This window comes from Castor canadensis, chromosome 7 (assembly GCF_047511655.1).
Source record: "Castor canadensis chromosome 7, mCasCan1.hap1v2, whole genome shotgun sequence".
In the NCBI taxonomy this organism is placed as follows: domain Eukaryota; kingdom Metazoa; phylum Chordata; class Mammalia; order Rodentia; family Castoridae; genus Castor; species Castor canadensis.
The window spans coordinates 142,955,564-142,977,896 of NC_133392.1; the positions used below are offsets into that span (position 1 = coordinate 142,955,564).

Here is a 22,333-nt window from a genome sequence, read left to right on the forward strand (position 1 = left end):
GTAAATAAATAAAGTTCTGGTTTGGGATCCTGCTCTGTAATGTCGCTGACTGGATCTTGGACAAGTTACTCAACCTCTCTAAGTCCTCAGTTCCTGATTTTGGGATCCACTGAGGTTTACAACAGCTCGTTGCCTTACGCACTAATTCACACTAGAAAGTTAGGTTCTTGAGGATTTGAAGCTGGAACCTTGTTGCCAGGAAGGCTGGGGGTTGTGGGGCTCTTCTTCCAAGGGTAGGTTATGTTTGCAGGGGAAGTGCTTCTCAGGTCCTGTGTTCTGGGTAGAAGTCAAAGGTTAGCAGAGTTCTGTAGCAGGTAGAACTCTGGGGAAAGTCAGGCGTCAACCCGCACCTCAGGGCTGAAGGATTCTGATCACAGGTGTTCTGCACATCCTGAAGTCCTGAGATCCATACATTCGACAGATTTGTCAAGGCAGGGCCCCGCTTGTTCCCTGGCCCTGGCCTAGGTACACATTTTGTGAACGCCTGCAGTGAACAGTACACAGCGCACAGCGTGCACAGGGGCACAGGCTGTTCCGGAAGCGGCCAGTTTCAGAGGTTCTGGCGGGAGAGGAGGGAGGGAGAGGCTGAGTCCCCAGTCGCTGGGGAGCGGCGCTGCCCCTGGGCCGAGGGTGGAGCTTTCCCGGTCGGGAAAGGGCTGGGCCCAGCCTACAAGTTACTGCAGGACTGAGTGACGGCCGGCGCTCCCCAGAGAGGTCTGAGTGCGGATACTGCTTGCTGGATTCCCAGGAGCTCTGCTGTGACTCTGAGCCGCGGATCACCGGGTACCCCAGATTCTTGGAACCCAGTTCCGGATTTCCGATCTTCAGGACCTGACGAGTCTGAGCTCAGATTTCTTTCTGTATTGCAGATTTCTGGAACAGGACATCCGGTCTGTGACCCGATCATCAAATCCCGTAGGAGTTTCTCGGATCCCGAGATCTCTGGATCCACTGTCCCAGGCTCCTGCCCTGCTCCGGGTTCCTCGCGCCCGGCACCCCGCGCCTGAGCGCCCCCGCATGGAGGGGACGGGCCCCGGGACCGGGACCTTGGAGCGCGCCGGCAGTTGCTGGCAGGACCCGCTGGCCGAGGCGCTGAGCCGGGGCCGGCCGCTCGCCGCTGCCCCAGGACGGGGCTCTGCGCGGAGCCGGCCGCTCAGCGTGGTCTACGTGCTGACCCGGGAGCCGCAGCCCCCGGTGGAGCCTGCGGCGGGAACCCAGGCCGAGCCGCTGCCTCTGCGATGCCTGCGCGAGGCCTGCGCGCAGCTCCCCGGGCCGCGGCCGCCCCCGCAGCTGCGCAGCTTGCCCTTTGGGACCCTGGCGCTGGGCGACACCGCGGCACTGGACTTCTTCTACAACGCGGGTGCGCGCCTGGGGGCGGGGCCTAGGGTCTTGGGCGGGGCAAAGGGGTGGAGCTCGGAGACGCCAGGGATTTGAGGCGCGGATGTGTTAACCGAATTTAGGGGATCTGGAGCGTGGCTGAGCTCGAGACTGGGTTTAGGATCCAGGCCCTGCTCTGGGGTCCAAGGTTGGAGGTTTAGTAGGGGCCATGCCTAGAGAGCTAGGCGGACTTTAGAAACTCTGGTGGCGGGGCTGAGGAGGGTCAGGGCTGTGGTTCTCAGCCTGATCTGGAAAACATCCTAGCGCGGGGCAATTAAAGGCTAATCCTGGGAGCGGAGCTTGGACTAAAAAAAGGGGCGGTTGCTGTTGGGATGGGTTTAGAGGTCCTAGCATTACTACTTCCTAGGATTGAGCTAGAGAGGAGTGGGAAGCGCAGAGATACATCGGGACTCTGGGCGCGGGAGTTAAGCTTTGGAAAATGGGCGGCACTGGAAGCCCGGCAGGACGGTCTGGGGCGGGGCCAGAAGGCGATTATTCCCGCGAGGGTCACCCCTCCCTCCCTCCAACCCGATGCCCTGCCTCCATCCTTATTTGCTCACCCGAGTTCGGGAACCTGTGTTTCCTGGACGTCCATAAAATTTCAGCCTAAAAATGAAGGCTGATCCGATCACGAGGACACAAAGACACAAACAGAAAAATCGACGGACTCACAAATAGCATCCATGCTGCCTCACGCAGGCCCTTACAGACCTCAGTGATACTGTTGGATACAGTAAGCTATACGCGCTCACGTACAGGCACAGTTTTGTCTACACACACTATGGTGCAGGTCGCTTTCAAGAGACTGGGTGAAGACCCAGGAGAGGGGACTTCTGTGATTGCCCAATTCCTGCTTCCCACAGGGCCTGAAACAGGGTGGAGTAAAGCCTCACTCCGTCTCCCCTGGGTGACGTGTATGTTGCTAACAGGCACTGCAGAGTGGGATGAGGGTCCCAAGCCAATGAACCCAACTCCTCTTTTGCGACAGCACAGATAGTAGTAGTGTGACTGTGCTGGGGAACCCCAAAAGGGGGAGATAGGCCCAAAGCAGAATTGGACCTGGCTAGAGTCCCACAGCAAAGCAGGCAGAGCCAGCATCACAAGCTGGGATTTAGGGCTCAGCGCCTGCACCTCTGTACCCACAGATGTGGTGGTGCTGGAGGTGAGCAACTCCCTGGCACAGCCTTCCCTGTTCTACCACCTCGGCGTGAGGGAGAGCTTCAGCATGACTAACAACGTGCTTCTGTGCTCCCAGGCTGACCTCCCTGACCTGCAGGCCCTGCGTGTAGGTGCTCAGGTGGCTGGTGGGGGACGGGTGAGGGTTGGGATGAGGCCTACCCAGAACACCAGTATCTGACTGTCTGTCTCTTGCAGGAAGATGTGTTCCAGAAGAACTCGGTGAGCAGAACCCACTCCCTACTCCAATGTGCCCTTTGACCTCTGTCATTATCTCTGACCTCCACTAATATTCTTGGCTTCCTCAGTTACCTCTGACCTCCCTAGGGCCCCCTGACATCCATGTAACCCTCTGTTCCCTATAATCTACTTTTCTGCTATTCCAATCCTCACTGGTACTAACCCCGACCCCTCACTACCTCTCTTTAACCCTGTGATGACCTCTGACCTCCACCAATTCCTGCCTCCTTCCCACTAGGATTGTGTTGGCAGCTACACACTGATCCCCTATGTGGTGACAGCCACTGGTCGGGTGCTATGTGGTGACGCAGGCCTCCTGAGGGGCATGGCTGATGGGCTAGTACAGGCCGGGGCGGGCACTGAGGCTCTGCTCACTCCCCTGGTGGGCCGGCTTGCCCGTCTGCTGGAGGCCACACCTACGGACTCTTGGTAATGGGGGTCCACAGGAAGGGAGTTCTAGGAGGAGGCTGGTGAGGGTACAGTGGCATGGGACCGAGGGACAGGCCCACCATCCTCTCCTTCTCCCTCCCTTGGCCTGGGCATCAGTGGCTATTTTCGGGAGACCATTCGGCAGGACATCCGGCAGGCTCGGGAGCGGTTCAGTGGGCAGCGGCTGCGACAGGAGCTGGCTCGCCTGCAGCGGAGACTGGACAGCGTGGAGCTGCTCACCCCAGATATCATCATGAACCTGCTTCTGTCCTACCGTGATGTGCAGGTGGGCAGCATCCAGACACACAGTCAATGAAGCATTTGTTGCCAGACAAAGCCAAGTTGAGCTCGGGCAGTGCCACTTGCTCACGGATGACTTTGAGCAAATCATCTAACCTCTCTGAGCCTCAGTTTCCTTATTCGAAATAGGGGATGATAATGTCACTGCCTCCCAGGGCAGTTGTGAGGTTGGGAACACCCAGCATGGAGCACAGAGTGGCTTCTCCATGTAAGGTGTGGTGTGTACCTGCGGGGCCTGATGGAGGTGTGCAGAGTCTGGGGGGAAGGGTGTCAGGTGTGGGACAGGAGCCCTGCTCAGGGGTTTCCTCCAGGTTGGGGGCTCCTCATGCTGGCTCCCTCACACAGGACTACTCAGCTATCATTGATTTGGTGGAGACACTACAGGCCTTGCCCACCTGTGATGTGGCCGAGCAGCACAACGTCTGCTTCCACTACACCTTTGCCCTCAACCGGTGAGTGGCGGAACAAGGCTTGAGTCAGAGCCACAGGGATCTCTGTGCCCTGGGTCCCTGCTATGCAAGATCACTGCTGACTGGATCATTGCTCTTCAGGAAATTTGCTGACCTGGGTTCTGATGTGAAAAAGTCCCTTTTGCTCTGGGTTTCTGCTGTCTGGTGGGGGCAGGGGACAGGTGATCTGGTGTGGTCCCAGATCACTGCTGTCCTTAGGGTCTCTACCAGTAGAGAGGTCAATGCTGACCAGGGTATCATTTGGAGGTCATTATTGTCCTGCTTTTCAAGGCCTAGGGATCTCTGGTCATGGCCATCACTTCCCCTTGCCCTTAGAAGGAACAGGCCTGGGGACCGGGAGAAAGCACTGGCTGTTCTGCTGCCACTGGTCCAGGTTGAGGGCCCTGTGGCACCAGATCTGTACTGCATGTGTGGCCGTGTCTACAAGGACATGTTCTTCAGCTCTGGCTTCCAGGATTCTGGACACCTGGAGCAGGCCTATCACTGGTAAGGGGCACAGGAGAGTGGATAGAGGGCTGAGCTGGTGGGATAAGGGACGGGCTGTGGGCACACATTCAAACCTGTGCCCCTTCACCTCAGGTATCGCAAAGCCTTTGACATGGAGCCCAGTCTACACTCTGGTATCAATGCAGCCGTCCTCCTCATCGCAGTCGGGCAGCACTTCGAGGATTCCGAGGAGCTCCAACTGATAGGTGAGCCAGCTCCCAGTCACTGTCCCCAGAGGGACCTGGGGAGAGAGCGGGGAGAGAAAACCCTGGGGTTTTCTCAGCTAGGGCTGAGTTCATCCTTTTAGCACCGTTCTACCTTTACCCACACTGGGGTCTTCCTCATACGTGTCCTGGGCCCTTAAGCCACCACTGTTCCCAAGCTCACACTCATGTTCATTACACACTGAATTCCACATCTGTTTGTGTCCAAACTCTCACCTGTGCCTGGGCTCCTACTCCCACCATACCTAACTTTTTATACATATCTATATTCCTGGCCAGTTTGGGCCTTATCCACACCTGCACCCACATTCACTGGAGCTCATGCCCCTCTTCCCCAGGCATGAAGCTTGGCTGCCTGCTGGCCCGCAAAGGCTGCGTGGAGAAAATGCAGTATTACTGGGATGTAGGTTTCTACCTGGGAGCCCAGATCCTTGCCAATGATCCCATCCAGGTCGTGCTGGCTGCAGAACAGCTGTACAAGCTCAATGCCCCCATCTGGTAGGTGCCCCCTTCTATATTACTGGCCTGGCCTGGGCTATTGGCTCTCGCATCCCTGTTGGCACTCTAGCCTGAACCCCAAGCCATGACCCCCTCTTTCAGACCAGGGTGCATGGCACACCCAATGCCCACATTCTGGCTACATCCAGCCTGGCAGTGGCAGCGGGTTCCTAGGCTGAGCTGAGGACAAGGCTGTGCCTACAGGTACCTGGTGTCGGTGATGGAAACCTTCTTGCTCTACCAGCACTTCAGACCCACACCACAGCCTTCTGGAGGACCCTTGCTTCGAGCTCACTTTTGGCTCCACTTCTTGCTACAATCCTGCCAGCCTTTCAACACAGCCTCTCCTCAGGGGAACCAGTGCCTGGTGAGACCAGTGAGAGTGGGGGACCTGGAAAAGCAGTGAGCTCTTCCTGACCATCCGCTCTCCTCCACTGCTCATAGGTGCTGATCCTGGAGATGAACAAAGTGTTGCTGCCTGCAAGGCTTGAGGTTCAGGGTACAGGTGTGGTGAGCACAGTGACCCTAAGCCTGCTGGAGCCTGAAACCCAGGTGCACCACCACTGAGTCCCTCACTCACCGCTATGCACCTCTTCTGTCCAGCCTTTCTCCCTCTCCTGTCTTAGCAGCCCAGTCAAACACCCTTTCTTCTCACAGGATGAATCCTTCAGCTGGACCTTCCCAGTTGCCTCTATCTGCGGTGTCAGGTGAGGGTGAGACTTGTGGGCTGCTCAGCTAGACACTGCCCACAGGCCAGGAACTCACTGGCTCACGGACTTCTCCATCCTTCCCCAGTGCCTCCAAGCGGGATGAGCGCTGCTGCTTCCTTTATGCGCTTCCTCCTGCCCAGGACGTCCAGTTGTGCTTCCCCAGTATAGAGCGGTGCCAGTGGTGAGCTCAGCCTTTCGGGGTTCGGGTACTGGGGTGTGGGGGGCGTTTGAGGGAAAAGAAGGGATGACGTCCCTGTCCCTGGGATCCTATCCAAGGTGCCTCTTCGCGGGCCTGACCTCCCCTGCTCCTTCAGGTTCTGTGGCCTGATCCAGGCCCTGGTGACAAATCCAGATCCTACGGGGCCCACGGAGGAGGTGGAGGGCGTAAGGGAGGTGCTGGAGGTGAGGATGTAGGAGGGGCTAAGTTCTGGGACGGGGGTCCGGGAGGGCAGAAGGCTGCAGGCTCTGCTGAACCCGGTCACCCCACGCCCCACAGTTTGATTATGAATACGCGGAGACCGGTGAGCGGCTGGTGCTGGGCAAGGGCACGTACGGGGTGGTGTACGCAGGCCGTGATCGGCACACGAAAGTACGCATCGCCATCAAGGAGATACCAGAGCGCGACAGCAGGTGCGGTGCCATGTGGGTCCCGTAGGGGCTCACGAGGGTGGTGTCAGCAGGTCGAGTGGGAGGGACCTAAGTCGAGAGCCTCCTATGGCGGGCTGTGGGCGCGGAAAGGCAGGTGCCTAGTGGTTGGTGCCGAGTGGAAGGGCTCCCGAGCCCGGAAAGGTCCAATTCTATGGACTGTGGATTGGGGTCTGTAGGGTCTGTGAGGGAGGGGCTGCGTCTGGAGAGGACTATGGACAGAGCATATGGGTGGGGAAGGTTGGAGAAAGACTTGTGGATGGGGCGGATCCTAGGGGCGTGGTCTGGCTGGTGCAGGATGAGCATGTGCGCCCAAATCTATCCATTCCTCTACCTCCCCCGCCTGCCCCCCGCAAGGTTCTCTCAGCCCCTCCATGAAGAGATTGCTCTCCACAAACGCCTGCGCCACAAGAACATCGTGCGCTATCTGGGTTCAGCCAGCCAGGGCGGCTACCTCAAGATCTTCATGGAGGAAGTGCCTGGAGGTACCAGCTCTGCGTGGGATGGGAGTGAAACCTGAGGCGTGGGGAATGGGAATGCAGGCAGGCAGAGGTGGAGAACTCCAGGGGGAAAGGAACCCTAGCATGTGTGGGTGGTGTCACCTAGAATTAGCTGATGGAGTGGGTTTAATGATGGAGTCCCGGCCATGGCATGGGTGTGTCAAGGCTTTGAGCAGAAAGATGTGGGTGGAATAAATAGGTGCCAAGGATGAACTTGAACTGTATCTTCCCAGGCAGCCTTTCCTCCTTGCTTCGGTCAGTGTGGGGACCCTTGAAGGACAATGAGAGCACTATTAGTTTCTACACCCGTCAGATCCTTCAAGGACTCAGCTACCTACATGATAACCGAATTGTGCACCGGGACATCAAGGTCAGTCCTGTGGCTAGTGTGACTGGCCTGCTGGGGGTGGGGAGACAGAGTCCCAGACAGAGACTGGCATTTCGATCAAGAGGGTGGATGCTTTGTAAAGTGCCGGGAATTCCTTAGAGAGGAGAAATTTAGGTCTGAAACCAAATCAGACATCAGCTCCCAGAGGAACATACAAGTGGGAAGGCAGGGGGAGGACACTGATAGAGGCTGGACCAGGCTGGGGTCCCCAAGAGATGAGCTTCCAGGATGGAGGTTCAGCTCTGTGTCAGGGGCCAGCCCAGTGTCCACAAAACACAACATCCATTTCAATCAGGGGGACAATGTACTGATCAACACCTTCAGTGGGCTGCTCAAGATTTCTGACTTCGGCACCTCCAAGCGGCTGGCAGGCATCACACCCTGTACTGAGACCTTCACAGGTAACAGGGTGTGTGTATCATGAGTGAGGACTTAGAACTCTTGGAGCCTGCTAGGGAATGGGGTTTGTCCTGGGCACAGAACTATAGTCCTATTGGGAGATAGAACCCAGGGCAGTTGATTGGGCCAGGCTTGAGGTGATAAAATTTAGAATTGGAGCTTAGATGACTGATTAAACTGAGTTTATATCTAAAATGGAGCCCAGGAGTGTTGATGCAGGCCAAGATAGGTGTTGGGGGCCAAAGTAGGTGATAGAATTCAGGAGAACGTCAGATATATGATGAACCCTTCCTGTGGGTGATGGAGTCCATGAAGGCGATGGAGCCTAGCATGAACGATAGAAGCTTTGGCAGGTGATGGAGGCCTAGGGTGGGTGATAAAACTCAGGATCGATGTCTGATGACTAAGGTAGGGGATTAGAAATATTTTGAATGGTAGGCTCAGCATGGGTGCAGGTGGTCAGAAGATGATGGAGTCCCTAGATCAACATTGTCCATCTGCTCCTATCCTAGGGACTCTGCAGTATATGGCCCCAGAAATCATTGATCAGGGTCCACGAGGGTATGGGAAGGCAGCTGACATCTGGTCACTGGGCTGCACTGTGATTGAGATGGCCACAGGTCGCCCTCCCTTCCATGAGCTAGGAAGCCCACAGGCTGCCATGTTTCAGGTGAGACCCTTTCAGGGAGTGGCCCATGAAGGTTGGTTGGGGCCAGACTGGGCCTTAAACACCTCTAATCTTGATTCTTGTTTTCCCTCCCTGTCTCCCCTCTCTAGGTGGGCATGTACAAGGTGCACCCACCAATGCCCAGTTCTCTGTCAGCTGAGGCCCAAGCCTTCCTGCTCCGAACTTTTGAGCCTGATCCTTGTCTCCGAGCCAGTGCCCAAGAGCTGCTTGGGGACTCCTTCCTGCAACCTGGGAAGAGGAGCCGCAGCCCTGGCTCTCCTCGTCACACTCCTAAGCCCTCAGGTGCTGTGGGGGTGGAGGGAGTGAGCACCACTGAGGGGTACAGGAGGTGTGTATCTGAGGCAGCTAACAGCTTGTCCCTCCCTCAGATGCTCCTTCAGCTGGTCCTACTACTTCAGCTGACTCAGCCACCCAGTCCCAGACATTCCCGCAGCCTCAGACACCCTCTCAGCACCCACCTAGTCCCCCAAAGCGCTGCCTCAGTTATGGGGACACCAGCCATCTCCGGTGAGAACCTAGGGTCTTGGATTAAGTTCCCTTTGCCTGGTTCTGCCTTTGTACTCCCTCCCAGAAAGAGCCCTCCTTGGGGCCTGGGCACCTTGACCACTTACTTACAAGGTTGGCATCTGGTGCCTATCAGCCCTCTTCCCAGGTGCCTTAACTTGTATTTATTGTGCACACTCTCCGCTGTTGGGTTTATTTTCATTATCCGTGTGAGACAGGCATAAAAGTAAAAGAGTCGGGATTAAAACCCGGATGTTGCCCACTCTCCATTAGTCACTCCCCATTTCACCCAAGGGTACCCGAGGAGCCCGGGGCCGAGGAGCCCGCGTCCCCGGAGGAGAGTTCGGGACTGAGCCTGCTGCACCAGGAGAGCAAGCGCCGGGCCATGCTGTCTGCGGTACTGGAGCAGGAACTGCCCACGCTGGCAGAGAATCTGCGCCTGGAGCAGGAGCAGGTGGACGGCCCGCCCCAGCGCCCCCTGGTGGCGGAGCATGAACAGGCCCACCAGCATCTTTCTTGGCTCGCATGGAAACACCCGCTGACGACCCCTTCTCTCTTTCCCAGGGTTCCCGCCTGAGCAGGGATCATGTGGAACAGCTGCTGCGCTGCCTCGGGGCGCACATCCACACTCCCAACCGCCGGCAGCTGGCCCAGGAGCTGCGGGCGCTGCAAGCGCAGCTGCGGGCCCAGGGCCTTGAGCCTACTCTTCTGAATGGGCCGCTCTTCGCCTTCCCAGATGCGGTGAGGGAGCTTCCCCGCAGTTAGGGCTGCCCAGTAACAGTAGTGAGAAAATGTGCAGGGACTCACCGTTCCAGGATTTCACGTCTCCACGAGGACGCATGTCTGCCCAGTCCTAGCTTCTCAGACCCCTCTCTTAACCCCGAGCCCGTCAACCTCGTTTGCCCGGGGCAGACTTTCTAGACCTTTCCAAAGCAAGTCCCATCTCTGAGACTCAGCTGTCTCAGCCGCGCCCTCCCTCCCTCTCCAGGTGAAGCAGATCCTCCGCAGGCGTCAGATCCGCCCACACTGGATGTTCGTGTTGGACTCGCTGCTTAGCCGTGCAGTACGAGCTGCCCTGGCAGTGCTGGACCCGGGTAGGATGGGACTGGAGCCAGCCAGCTGCAGGCGAGGGTGTGGCCCTTGGGGGCGTGGCGAATACAGAATGGGGCCCAGCTCACCAAGGAGGGAAGGAGCCCTTGGGGAAGTGACTAAATAGATATCTCTCAGAGTGGCCCCACTTGATCACTGCCCTCAGCCGGGTTGGGAGTCCCAAAGGGCTGTCTTCCCTGCTGAGCTCACCCCAATCGGATTGGCAGCGGTGGAAAAGAAGGCGGTATCTCCGAAGTCTGAGGAATTGAGTAAAGAAGGGGTGTCCCAGCAGAAGCAGCAGGAAACTCCGATTCCACAGAGCCCACTTCCAGGAGAACTGGAGCAGGGGCCCCCGCCTCTGATAGTGCAGCTGGGCCTCTTGAGAGCAGAGACTGACAGGTAAAGCCCCTCCAAACCGCCCAGATTGCACAGGCAATCAAACTACTGCCACTCCATTGTACTCTTTTGTCCTCCAACAGGCTTCGGGATATCCTGGCAGAAAAGGAACGTGAGTGCCAGGCCCTGGTGCACCAAGCTCTACAGCGGGTAAATGCTGAGGCCAGGACCTACACCCTGGCTTCAGATAACCCAGGTGAGAGGATCTGGTTGCAGGACACTAGTGGTGGGTCTGAGGCAGCCTCTGGCAGGAAGCACTTCCAGGCTCATCACCTGACTTCTTGACAGCCACACTCTCAAAGGACCAGGACCTGGTGCAGTGGCTACAGGAATTAAGTGTGGATGCAGGTACCATCCAAACGGTGAGGATGAGCAGGTTGGCTAGCCCTTACCTCACCAACAAAGACTCCATCTCTGTCCACCTTCAGCTCTCCTCACTTTTCCCTCTGATGCAGACTCTCAAAATTGCAAATAGCTTCTCCATTATTCAGACGGAAAAACTGATCTGCCTTAGCGTTTTGGTAGCAGGAAACTAGTACCTGGACCTCTGCTCACGTTGTTCTGTCACTGTCTCTCCCTCTTTTTGTGGGTTGTTATCCACAACCAGCTGCTGAGCCATAGCTTCACCCTCCATGCCCTGCTCACCTGTGCCACTCGAGACGACCTCCTCTACACCCGCATCAGGTACTCCTGGGCCCTCCAGGAATGAACCACGCCCACAGCCTCATGCTGGCCAGCTCCTGACCCCCAGCTTCAGGCCTGCCTAGGTTACTCCCTGGAAACCACAAGAACACCAACGTCCTCTGGGAACAGAGGAATATTGGGCAAACAGTGGTTACCAGGGAGAGCCTGGGCCTTCTTCTGGCTGAACCACATTGAGCCCACTGTCCCCAGGGGAGGGATGGTATGCCGAATCTGGAGGGCCATCTTGGCACAGCGAGCAGGATCCAAGCCAGTTACCCCGGACCCCAAGAGGCTGAATGAGAACATCAGAAGCAGGAGAGTCCCATGACAGATGACTGGTGAAGACAAAAGCAGCTTCTGATATACATGCCCCAGGATCCAGGAGCAACTGTAGGAGGCCAGACAGGTGGGGCCAGGGTAAGACCCAGGCCTCATTCCAGTAGGGAAAACCAAATACACACGGTGCCCAAGCACACCAAGTATGACCAATTTTTTTTTTTTTTTGTATGTGTGCTGGGGACTGAACCCAGGGCCTCAAGCTGGCTAGGCATGTACTCTGCAATCCCCAACCCCAAAATCCAAACTTTTTCTTTTCTGGCCATGCTGGGGATTGAACCCAATTTGTCTACCACTTGAGCCATTTTCCCAGTCTTTATGTTTGTATTTTGTTTTTGAGATAGGGTCTCACTGCTAACGTTTGCCCAGGCTGGCCCTGAACTCTGGATCCTTCTGATTTCACCTCCCAAGTAGCTAGGATCACAGACATGAGCCACCACACCCAGCCCTTACCAAAAACTATTAAACAGAACATTTTTGTATCCATGTTTGTCTTGGCAACTTCATAAGCGTGGGGGGTGGGGTATCCAAAGAGCAGTCCCTTGAGGTCATTGTGTCTCAGTCTGAAGTTCCTTAATTTTGTCCCTTTCACTCTCCCACTCTTTCCTTCTAACATCTTACCTCTCTGCCCACCCCCCTCGGGTCTCCCCCTTCCCCACAGCAGACATCAACCTCTTATTGCCTAGTAACAGGTTTTATTGACTTTAGCCAAGGGCAGTTCTGGGATGGGGATCCACAGAGGGTTTTGGTAGACCTATGCCCTGGGGACCAAGTTGGTTCTGATGGGCAGAAGGCCATCCACCCACTCACATGGCCGCTCCAGGAGTGTCTGCCACAGCTGCTTCTCCTCAGGTGTAGAGTCCATCCAGGGCACCTGTAGCCCGTAGCTGCTGCCTGAATGTGGGTGTACAGAGGTGGAAGGCCTGGTCATCTTGAACACTTCAGGTCCCAAGAAAACCTGCCTGGCCCCAGATTATGCACTATGCCTAGTCACCCCCAATTCTCTGTGGACAGAGCTCAGGAAAGGGGAGAGAAATAGTCAAGGCTATGCACTGAGCCCCCTGCCTCCCAGCTCAGCTCCCTCCAGGCCTATGCTGTGCTTACCAGTACCCAGGCTGAGGCGTGTGCCCCCCAGCTGGCGGCTGGCCAGGGCTCCGTGGTCCCAGAGGGAGAGCTCAGCACAGGCCTGGCGCAGATCGGCAGGACCAAAACCATCGTAAACCATAGTGTGGTTGAACACAGGACTACGGCTGCGTCGAACCACTCTTGTACGTTGGCGACTGGCCCGGCTGTCATCAGGCAGCACTGAGCTGTTTGGAAGGGGGGCTGGCATCAGATGACCACCTTCTCACACTCCCTAGAGCCAGCCAGTCACTGAGTCCTGCCCATTTTCCCTCACCTATGTCCATGTATCCTGACTCCTGCCCAAGACCTGGGCTCTAGCCCTCACTGCCGTTACCTTTACACCAGCCTCCTCTCAGCTCTCTTGCCTTGAAATTTACAGCTGTTCAGAATCCCTGAGTGATGTCTGCAATACTGTTACTCCCTGCCTCAGTGACCTTCACTGGCTCCCTGTTACCCTGATCCCCCAGTTTCCAAAGTTTCAAAGCTTCAGAATGCTTCCTGCAAAATAAAATTTTGTTCTGAAGTATAGTAATTGAAAGAAAAACAGGAAGGGAACCCAAAATCTAATAGGCTGTCATTCATTTCACTGTCTGAGGTAGGGAAGCACCTGGAGGCATCCCTAGACTTTACTTTGAAAATTACTGGGGCCGAGGATGTAGCTCAGTGGTAGAGAACTTGCTTATGGTGTGGGGGGTGAGGGGAGAAACAAAACAAAAACGACTGAGCTACAAGTTAAGGGCCAAGCCCTACAGGCTGGCCTTCCAGGTTGCTCATGACAGTCGCTCTGGTCTCTTGGTCCCATTCAGTCCCAGCCTGACTTCCCAGTAATTCCTATAGACACCAGTCATCCAAAGGCGTTCTCAACTTCCCGGACTCCAGGTCTTGGCCCCAGCGTCCCCTTCACCCCTGCTCAGAGATTAAAGGCAGGCTTGGGTGATGAGCGGTGGAGGGCTGGGGGTGGTCCGAGATTGGGAGCAGAAGGGAGGGAGGCAGCGAAGCCGCAGTGCCCCTCACCATTGTATGTAAGTGTCCAGGGACCCTGAGCGCAGCGGCACGAGGTCCTGGGCTTCCTTCACCCAGAAGTGCAGCTCCCCACTCTGAGGCTGTCCCGCACCTGCGGAGACACTTGGCTCAGGCTACCTCCTCCCAAGGCCCGTCTAGTTTAGCCTCTCGAGGGGCGGTCACTCACCCTCGGAGCCGGCAGGGACGTACTTAAGGGACAGGGAGAGCAGTCCGCGGCTGGGAAGCTCATCAGGAGAGGAGGGGACCTGCGAGAGCAGAGATGGGCTTGTCAGCGGGCGGGGCCAGGGCCAAGGGAAGGGGCCGCAGAGGGGTGGTGTTTCTGGCCACCAATGAGGTGTGGTTAGCGGGGAGGGCGGGGCCTGGGTAGATGGCGGGAGAGATGAGCGCCCCCCAGGAAGAAGCCGAGGAAGGCCAGCCTTCACCTGGGGATGCAGGGGTGCTAGGCAGAGGGAGGGCTCTGTCCAAGGCTGGATCCAAGCGGGCTGCGGTAAAGGCTGGAGATCTGTGTCGCGGGTGACCCTACCCGGCCCGGCCTCCTTACCCGGGGCTGCAGGGGGAGCCAGGTGGCCTCTGAGTCCCAGTTCCATGTGTCCAAGGGCACTTCGACTTCGCCCAGAAAGATGTTGCGGCCCAGACTTTCGCGGTGCCACACGGACAGGCTCAGCACGCGGCCCGGGAGCTCGGCCTGCGGGACGGAGTACTGGGGACAGGAGGTGCGCTTTAGTGGGGCACCGCTGGTGGCCCTGGCGTCGGTGCTGTGTGAATGTTGACCGGAGCAGGTCCTACCACGCTCCTTCCAGGATGGCATCCTGGGGAGCCCCGAAGGGCATTAATGGGGGGGTCTGGACTGTCACCACGCCCACCGCAAACTGCCGCACTGCGAAACGCGCTAACTGGGGCCTTCCTGCCGTGCCCCCGGCAGAATGCAGGATTGCAGGCATGGGCAAGGTGGAAACTGGAGGGCCCTGCCATCCCGCCCCTCAGGAAGCGGCGCCCTATTCTTTCCCAGGGGACCGTCTGCTCGCCGTAGCCTCACCCGGAGAGTTTCGTTGAAGACCGGATTCAGATTCCGTTTTTTTACTGCGGTCTTGCGCTTGCTCTGCTTATCCGGGAGGAGGTAGCTTTTGACATAGCTGGGCCGAGAGACAAGAGGGTCAGAGGTAACGAGGGGCTCTTGCAGAGCCTTCTCTCCCCTGGAGGCTTCCCCAGCGACCTTCCAGAGCTTCCTCCTAATTTACAGAAATGATCTCACTTAATCCCCTCCCAATAACGGTGCCATTTCCATTCTGAAGACCAGGAAACAGGCTCAGGAAAGTTGAGCTGTGGCTGGGTTATGAGGCGCCCTCCCGCGCCGTCCCTGCGGCCAGCCTGGCCCCGCGGGGCACTCACGGGTCTGAGCGGCGCCGGCGGGCGGTGGCCAGGCCCTGGCACTGGATCACGTGCACGCGCAGCTCAGCGGCGCCCGGCTCGTAGCGCAGCGCGAAGTGCACTGAGCCGCGCACCTGCACCACGCCGGCCTCGGCCTCCCCGGCCAGGCTCATCTGACTGCCGCTTAGCTGTGGTGGACAGGGGAGGGACGTCAGGGCGGAGATGCTGGGCTCACGTCGGGGCTGGGGGGGTGGGGCGCGGGGGGGTTTATACTGGGCATGAAAGGAAAGCGAGGAAAGGATAAAGGGCACCTCGAGGGGGCTTGCCAGGGCGCTGGGGCATCGGGTCCTGGAGCGAGTGAGGGATCAGGCAGGGGCTAGGTGTCGGGATAGGGATGGGAAGCACGCCCCCCCCCCCCCCCCGACACCGCCGCCCCGTCCTTTCCCTCACTCCTCACCGTGGAGGAGTTGAGGCTGGACACCGAGGAACTGCTGCTGAGCATGCGGTTGAGTGAGGGACCATGGCCCAGGGCCTCCTCTCCGTTCTCCAGGATCTCGGATGCCACCTCCGTCTGGAAAGGGGAGAAGTGACGGGGACGGCCCCTCTTTCCCCGCCCCTCCCCAGACAACTCATGTGGTGATAGCTCACAGCCCCCGCAGGAGCACTCCGGGCAGAGAATCCGCTCCGGGTCTTCAGAGCAGCCGCGGGCGGCTCCCGCCTACCTGGGCTGGCGCGGGCCAAGGCTCCTTCCCTGCCCCCGGCGCGGGCTTCGGCTCCGGGTCCGCCTCCGTGTCCACCTGTACAGCCCCTGAGCCGGGGGCTGGAGTGGGGCACTAGCTGCTGAGCGAGTCCCTCGCCTATGTGCCCCTGAGCAAAGCTGGAGGGACTGGCTTACAGTCCCAGTGTTGGCCTGGGGTCGCCCGGGAGCCACGCGGGTCCCCAACAAGGGAGAAGGAAGGGAACGTGGGTTGAGGTCACTGAGTTCCCTCTGAACCCCGCAACCTCTCTGTGCCCTCCAACACTCGCTCCCACTCACCTCCCTGCGCCTGGGGCTCCTCCTGATCTGAAGCATTTGGGGGAGCATATGGTGTGGGGAAATCAGGTTCCTGAAGAAAGCAAAGGGTGGAGGTCGCAGTGGGGGACTGATGAGGAAAGGGTCAGGGGTCATGCTAGGGTCATAGGTCAGGGACTCCAGCCTGGTTACTCCAGCTTCAGATGTAGGGCAGCCCTCAGGGAAGGGCTGGCACCCAGCTGCAGGACCAGTTGGGCCTGTCCTTCACACCCAGGACCTGCCCCTCCTGATGGACTGGACTGACTCCCAGGCTTCTCGGGTGGGGGCAGTAGTAGCTAAGTCCTCAGTATCACCCATTCTTAAAAGCTGGATTTGGAAGTTCCCTCAGAGAGGTCAGGTCCATGCTACCATTTGACCAAGGAGAATGCTGAGGCCCAGAGCAGGGTCTCCTGATCCCCAGCATATTCACCCCCATTGGGACACTGTGCACTCATTAGCTCAGTCATTCCATACTCACCTGAGTCTCATCATGCCTCTCTTGAGTGGCCTTTTCAATGGGGAGCCTAGGAGGAGGGACCCATGGTTTTTAGGGGAAGGGACTGGGTAACCAGCATTGCCTGCCCTCTCCCTGGTGCCTCCTCAACCTGGGCTCTGGCTCCTCTTCAGTTGCTTTTTCAGCAGCCTCAGCCTCTCCATCACTGCTCAGAGCTTGGTCTCCTGAATCCAGGTGAGAAGTTCTGTGAGCCTCCATTCTCAGAAAGTCTGACTGTGACCCACAGGAGAGGCTCTTGGGGATGACCCCACACCCCAGCTTACAGGGGGCAGTGAGCTTTCAAAGTTACAGTATGGGGACTGCCAGGCCTAGAGTCCAGGGCTCTCTCCTTGTCTACATACAGCCAGCACCCTGGATTGCACAAGGCTTGCCCTCCCTGCTATGGAGCCTCCTCTTACCCCTGGAGCTCTTCTTCCTGCGAATAGAAGCTCGGACAAGGTCAGAACCGAAGTGGGTGTGGTGGTGCCGTTGGGAGCGTGCTTCCTGGAACCAGTCCCCTGTCCGGATCTTCAGCTGCCCAGGATCTGCCAGCGAGGCTCGGAGCTTGCTGTTGGACAGGGGAGGGCATGGCTGTTGCTAGCCACCAACGTTACTGCACCCCCTCTGAGCCAACTCTGTACCAAGGACCAGGGACTCAACAGCAAATTAGACTTGTCCCCTGCTCTGTAGAATTTCAGGCTGCTGGAGAGACAGAATCCCAAATATTCAATGGTGCAGTGATAGATTTAAGAAAGGCCAGCTCTGTCTGTGAGAATCTAGGAGGGTTTCCCAGAGGAGACAACATTTGAGTTGCTTCTTAAAGGACAAGTTGGAGCTGGGTACCGGTGGTTCATGTCTGTAATCTTAGCTGCTCAGAAGGCAGAGACCAGGAGGATCACAGTTAGAAGCCAGCTCAGGCAAATAGTTTGAGAGACCCTATCTCAAAAAAACTTATCACCCAAAAAGGGCTGGTAGAGTGACTCAAGGTGTAGGCCCTTAGTTCAAACCCCAATACCTAAAAAAAAAAAAAAAAGGACAAATTAAATTAGAATTCCCCAGAGAGACAATTGTTATTCTGTGAACTATGCTTGCATAATCCCTTTTTAAAATTTATTTATTTATTTATCTTTTTGGAGGTTTGTGTATTACCAGGTTCGACCTTTGGGTTTTTTTGTTAGGCAGGTGCTCTACCACTTGAGCCATTCCGCCAGCCCCCTCTTAATTCTTAGGAATCTTTAGCCCTATTTTAGCTGAGGAAAGTAGTGCTCACAGTCAGGTAAGTTGTCCAAGCTTCCATAGCTAGTAAATATGTTTCCTCAAACACTGCTTGTTACTCCTGGGCTCCTGTGCTGCTGCTCTTTTGGGAAGGACAGCTTAGGCTTGGATATAAGGCTGTATTTAGCACCCATGTGACTATAGTAGATACTGGGTGGAGCTTGTGGGGAAAGATGAGATGGGGGTGGCTGCCAGGGGCCAATCAGGGAGCTTGTGAACCACACTTCAGGAGCTTGCCCTGGACACTAAGTGCCAAGGGAGGTTTCAGCAGGATATTAAGGACAGGTGGTGTCCTGTCCACCAAGGCGTCCTTTCCCAAGGTGAGTGCCCAGAGGAGACAAGTTTGGAGGTAGGGAGAATGGAGAGGGAGTGGGTACAGTCACCCCAGGAGAGGTGATGAGCTCTGAGCTGGCCAAGGGCAGAGAGGACCAAACAGCAAAATGAAGAGGCACTCAAACATCTGATAGGCAGTGTATTGGTAGGAGGGTGGTAGTACCAAGCCTCTGGGGGCCTGGGGTCCCTTCCACCTGTCCTGTGTCTGCCCCATCTCACCTGACCCGCCCCTCTTCCAGCTGGCGCAGGTGGGCATCTCGTTTGAGGACATTGGCAATGGCCTCCTGTTCCTCTTCTGTCAAAAAACTGAGGTCCAGCAGTCCCTCGGCCTCAGGTTCTGGCCCATGTGCCATGGGGAGGGAGGGCAGGGCCCAAAGCCTCTCCTGAGATGGGTGGCCCCTCTGGGGCATCAGCTAGGGCCGTGCCTCAGCTGGGCACACGTGGCTTCCTGGGGGAGACCAAGGGCCAGATCAATCTCTTCTCAAATACACAGCACACCCAGAGCTACTGACCAACATATGCCCCAACGTATCCCCAGGTCGTACAACCCCAGGAAGGCTAAGGTCAGGGTAAGATGTGGCATGTTCATGGCCCACGAACACACTCAAAGAAGTGTCTGGAGATACACATTCACACATTGTGAGGTGAACCACAAGATGGCACACACAGATGTGCACACACTGATCCATGCAGGAATAAATGCCCATTGTCACCTGCTTACACTGATACCTGCATAAAGACAGGCACACAGGGAGGTATGGCTCAAGCAGTAGAGCACCTGCTTTGCAAATGTGAAACCCTGAGTTCAAACCCCACTACCACTTAAAAAAAAAAAAAAGCCCACTTCTTGCATCTGCACCCCATGAATAGAGCTGGTCAGAACAGGTAAAGACCCACTCCAAGGGCTGTGCACAGTCATCCTTAAGCCTGCACACAGAATGTGCACACTAAGACAGGGACCCAGCCATTAGGTTCACCCATATAAGAATAAGTCTGGGAGCTAGATATCAGTGGCTCACACATGTAATCCTAACTTCTTGGAAGGCTGAGATTGTGAGGATTGCAGTTAGAGGCCAGACTGGGCAAATAGTTCACAAGAACCCCATCTCCAAAATAACCAGAGCAAAATGGACTAGAGATGTAGCTCAAGTGGTAGAGGGCCTGCTTTGCAAGCATGAAGCCTTGAGTTCAAACCCCAATCCCACCTAAAAAACAAAAACAAAGCCAGGTGCCAGTGGCTCACACCTAGAAACCTAGCTACCCAGGAGGCAGAGATCAGGAGGATTGAGGTTCCAAGTCAGCCTGGGGAACTAGTTCTCCAGACCCTATCTCGAAAAAAAACATCACAAAAAAGGGCTGGTGGAGTGGCTCAAGGTGTAGGCCCTGAGTTCAAGCCCTGGTACCATAAACAAAACAAAAGAAAAACAACAACAAAAACACTCTGGGGACAAATACATGTCCCTGGATTTGCACAAATCTCCAAGACGTTCCCCCCACCCCATTGCCCATTTAACTGGGTTATGAGTTCCTTGAAGCCTGAGACAGGTCAAGCCCCTAAAAGCCAGTACTTTGGACACAACTGCTGGGGGTGGCACACACCCCTCTGCTCACCCTTCTGTCTGGGGTGCCTCCCAACCCGGTCCACTACTGCTCCCTTCACCACCCTGCCCTGGCCCATTTGGCCTTCCTGTCTGAAGCAACTTCCTCCCCTCTGACAAAGTAACCACAGCACCCACTCCCACTTATGCTGCCAGCCCTGGGATGCCCCTGTTGCAAACTCTGCCCTCCAGCCTCTAGCTCCTGGGCCTGTGCTCTGGTCACATGGCTCCCCTACAAGAAGACCTGGCTGGAATCCTTGGCTGCTGAGAGGCAGCTTGTGCCCAGGCACTAGGGACTCCGGAAAGAAAACATTTGCCACCCAAGAGGGGGGTGTGGACGTGGCACGGGGCCCAGCACTCAGTGGTGGCCACAGCCTGAGCCCACTGAGTGGTTTGTCCTTCCTTCCCCACCCCCTCCTTGCTAGGGTTCCTGGTGCAGCTGAGGTGGGAAGAGGGCAGCACGTCCTGGCTTGTGCCCACTGCCTCCTGAGCCCTGTCCCCTCCCAGCTGAGTCAGTGTCCAAGCTGAATTAGTGTCTCTCTCCTGCTGCCCTGTGGAAGAGCCTGGGACTTCTGCATGCCTGTACCTGCATAACCCTGTGGAAATTTCTGTGTGCTCAACAGTGAAGTTTCTCTGAACTGCTGCGCCTAAGGAGCTGGCTGTCGTGCACACCATTTTGGGCTCTTCTATGGTGTGTTGAGCACTTATCTTGTTAGGTTGAGTCTAGTATGATGGCATGTCTGCATGCTCAGGCTCCATAAGCCTATGTGGCTAGTGTGTGTTGTGTGCCGTGTCACAGTGATGCGAGCAGCTGACTAGAATGTGCTGTGTTCAGAGGGTGACAGTGGCAAATGGGTGTGTTCAGTGAGTGCATTTCCTCCTATGCTGTCTGCCAGACCAGGCTCTATGTTGTGATGTGTACTCTTGGCGTCGGGGGACCACCTGGGGTGTGTGAGTGTGTGTGTGTGTGGGGGGGTGGATTCAGGAGAACTGAGACTGCCCTTGTCCTGCAGGTCTCCCTGGGCTGGGCCCTGGGCATCCAACCCCAGTGTCCCCCTTTCTGAAGTTCCCTCTCGTTCCAGAGGCATACCAAGTGCCTGGTCCTCCAGGCCCCGTTTCAACAACATGGGACAGAGCTTTTGGTAATAGAAGGGTCTGTCCATCTGTCTTGCCAACCCAGTCCTAGACATGCTCCTGCTTCCCCCAGCCCAAGGTCTCAAGTGCCAGAGGTGCCCAGGATACCAGATGGCAGTGCCTGCTCTGCAGGACAGTGGTAGGAGGCATGTTACCTGTAAGGGTCCAGTATAGGAGGACACCCTGGTAGGTGACTCCAGCTCTCCCGGCAGGAGTTTCAGTGATCTGGAGAAGACCAGTGAGGGAGTAAGGCTGACTCGGCCAGCCAAGCTTCTGCCCCAGCCAGGAGAAGGAGGGGGAGGAGCAAACACCTCAGCAGGGCCTGGAGCAAAACCGGGCCTGGACTATGGCAACCCAGGGTGCGCCCGAGAGTGGCTCTCAGAGAACCCAGAGCTAGTTTGGTGGGTCCATGAGGGCCAGGACTTGGCCCCAGCTGCACTGTACACTCACCCTGTAACTCGAGCAGGCCGACCTGCCTGGGCCAGCACCAGGCCTCTTCTGGCTGTCCATAAAATGGGTAGCAGCCCCGCCCAGCCCAGGGCGTAGCTGATAGGAAATCGCTTTGAAAGCAGTTAGACACCTTTCTAAGAACCAAAGTAATAGAAGGATTGCAGACTTTGCAGTTAAACAACCCTGCATAGAGTCCCTGCTCTGCCACTGTGTAACCTTGAGCAGGTCTCTTAACTTCTCTGAGCTACAATTTCCTCCTATGTAAGCTGGATAGCAGAATGAAAGAACCCTGTTAAAGGGGAATGCAAGTGCCTGGTACAAGTTGGCATGGAGTAGGTGCCAAGCATTCCCTCTCCAACACAGTCCAGTACTCATGACCATTTCTGTACCCACTGTCCCTCTGTGTCTACAGACACCACAGGAAGGTGCTGGCCACAGCAGAGCAGCTCTCTCTGTCCTCTCTGCCACCCTGGACTGCATCCGCTTGAGAAGACCTGGACTCTTCAAGATAAGGGTTCCAACACCCTGTCTGTGGGGTTTCCGAGTTGTTCAGCACCAGATTCTGCCCACCCTGAGAAACAAAGCTTCGGGCTCTACAGGACAATGGCTTTAGGACTGTGATCCTTGGAGGCTGTCTTCGTTCTGGTCTTGGGCACAAGAGGCCAAGAGTTTTTTTTTTTTTTTAAACATGGTCTTGCTATGTAGCCCAAGCTGGCCTGGAATTTGGCCTCCTTCTGTTTCAGCCTCCCGGAGTTCTGGGATTAAAGGGATGCACCACCACTGCTGGCCATACCAAAGCTTTCTGATTCCCCCAAATCTACTTCTAACCACACAGCCTGGACCTACCTACTTCCCCTCCCTGTGGCCATGGATTACAGATTACAAAGCAGCTCGCAGACCTCTGGGAGAGGAAGTGGGGCAAGGAGTGGATTCTAAAGGAAAAT

At 56.5% G+C, this 22,333-nt stretch overlaps 2 protein-coding genes across 6 annotated transcripts; one reads left to right on the top strand and one right to left on the bottom strand.

The window, feature by feature from the left end:
• Positions 1-1,017: 1,017 nt before the first annotated feature.
• Map3k6 (mitogen-activated protein kinase kinase kinase 6) lies at positions 1,018-11,552 on the top strand. 4 transcript variants are annotated; one of them, XM_020178952.2, is made up of 29 exons: positions 1,018-1,360; positions 2,523-2,662; positions 2,752-2,775; positions 3,032-3,222; positions 3,340-3,508; positions 3,868-3,974; positions 4,308-4,478; positions 4,572-4,684; positions 5,041-5,200; positions 5,405-5,567; positions 5,645-5,752; positions 5,858-5,907; positions 5,996-6,091; positions 6,225-6,312; positions 6,407-6,540; positions 6,913-7,040; positions 7,289-7,425; positions 7,739-7,844; positions 8,355-8,512; positions 8,620-8,812; positions 8,899-9,037; positions 9,329-9,488; positions 9,599-9,775; positions 10,023-10,128; positions 10,351-10,522; positions 10,603-10,715; positions 10,808-10,881; positions 11,127-11,203; positions 11,414-11,552. In XM_020178952.2, exons 1-29 carry the CDS (start codon positions 1,018-1,020, stop codon positions 11,529-11,531), a joined length of 3,915 nt encoding a protein of 1,304 aa, XP_020034541.1. In that variant the 3' UTR covers positions 11,532-11,552. The 4 variants fall into 4 exon arrangements, 3 of the variants coding, with proteins under 3 accessions (XP_020034541.1, XP_073936989.1, XP_020034556.1); XR_012450014.1 differs by lacking the exon at positions 10,808-10,881 and having other exon boundaries at positions 11,414-11,456; XM_074080888.1 differs by lacking the exons at positions 10,808-10,881; positions 11,414-11,552 and having other exon boundaries at positions 11,127-11,253.
• Positions 11,553-12,214: 662 nt separating this feature from the next.
• Positions 12,215-21,815, bottom strand: Sytl1 (synaptotagmin like 1). 2 transcript variants are annotated; one of them, XM_020178984.2, is made up of 15 exons: positions 21,095-21,815; positions 18,427-18,655; positions 17,019-17,167; positions 16,712-16,784; positions 16,585-16,630; positions 16,092-16,161; positions 15,778-15,875; positions 15,513-15,626; positions 15,077-15,243; positions 14,724-14,820; positions 14,229-14,387; positions 13,854-13,932; positions 13,679-13,778; positions 12,644-12,849; positions 12,215-12,433 (listed from the first exon to the last, which is right to left on the bottom strand). In XM_020178984.2, the coding sequence occupies exons 2-15, from the start codon at positions 18,615-18,617 to the stop codon at positions 12,294-12,296; spliced, it is 1,689 nt and encodes a 562-aa protein (XP_020034573.1). In that variant the 5' UTR covers positions 18,618-18,655; positions 21,095-21,815; the 3' UTR covers positions 12,215-12,293. The 2 variants fall into 2 exon arrangements, with proteins under 2 accessions (XP_020034573.1, XP_020034566.1); XM_020178977.2 differs by having other exon boundaries at positions 14,724-14,916.
• Positions 21,816-22,333: the final 518 nt, after the last annotated feature.

Excerpts from the sequence above, each read along its gene's own strand:
- Map3k6 (XM_020178952.2), top strand. The coding sequence starts at position 1,018 with ATGGAGGGGACGGGCCCCGGGACCGGGACCTTGGAGCGCGCCGGCAGT. Across the intron at positions 2,663-2,751 it reads CTGACCTGCAGGCCCTGCGT|GAAGATGTGTTCCAGAAGAA; the intron begins GTAGGTGCTCAG and ends TGTCTCTTGCAG. Across the intron at positions 7,041-7,288 it reads CATGGAGGAAGTGCCTGGAG|GCAGCCTTTCCTCCTTGCTT; the intron begins GTACCAGCTCTG and ends GTATCTTCCCAG.
- Sytl1 (XM_020178977.2), bottom strand. The coding sequence starts at position 18,617 with ATGCCCCAGAGGGGCCACCCATCTCAGGAGAGGCTTTGGGCCCTGCCC. Across the intron at positions 16,785-17,018 it reads CAGGAAGAAGAGCTCCAGGG|GAGACCAAGCTCTGAGCAGT; the intron begins GTAAGAGGAGGC and ends ACCTGGATTCAG. Across the intron at positions 15,244-15,512 it reads CCAGCCTCAACTCCTCCACG|CTAAGCGGCAGTCAGATGAG; the intron begins GTGAGGAGTGAG and ends TGTCCACCACAG.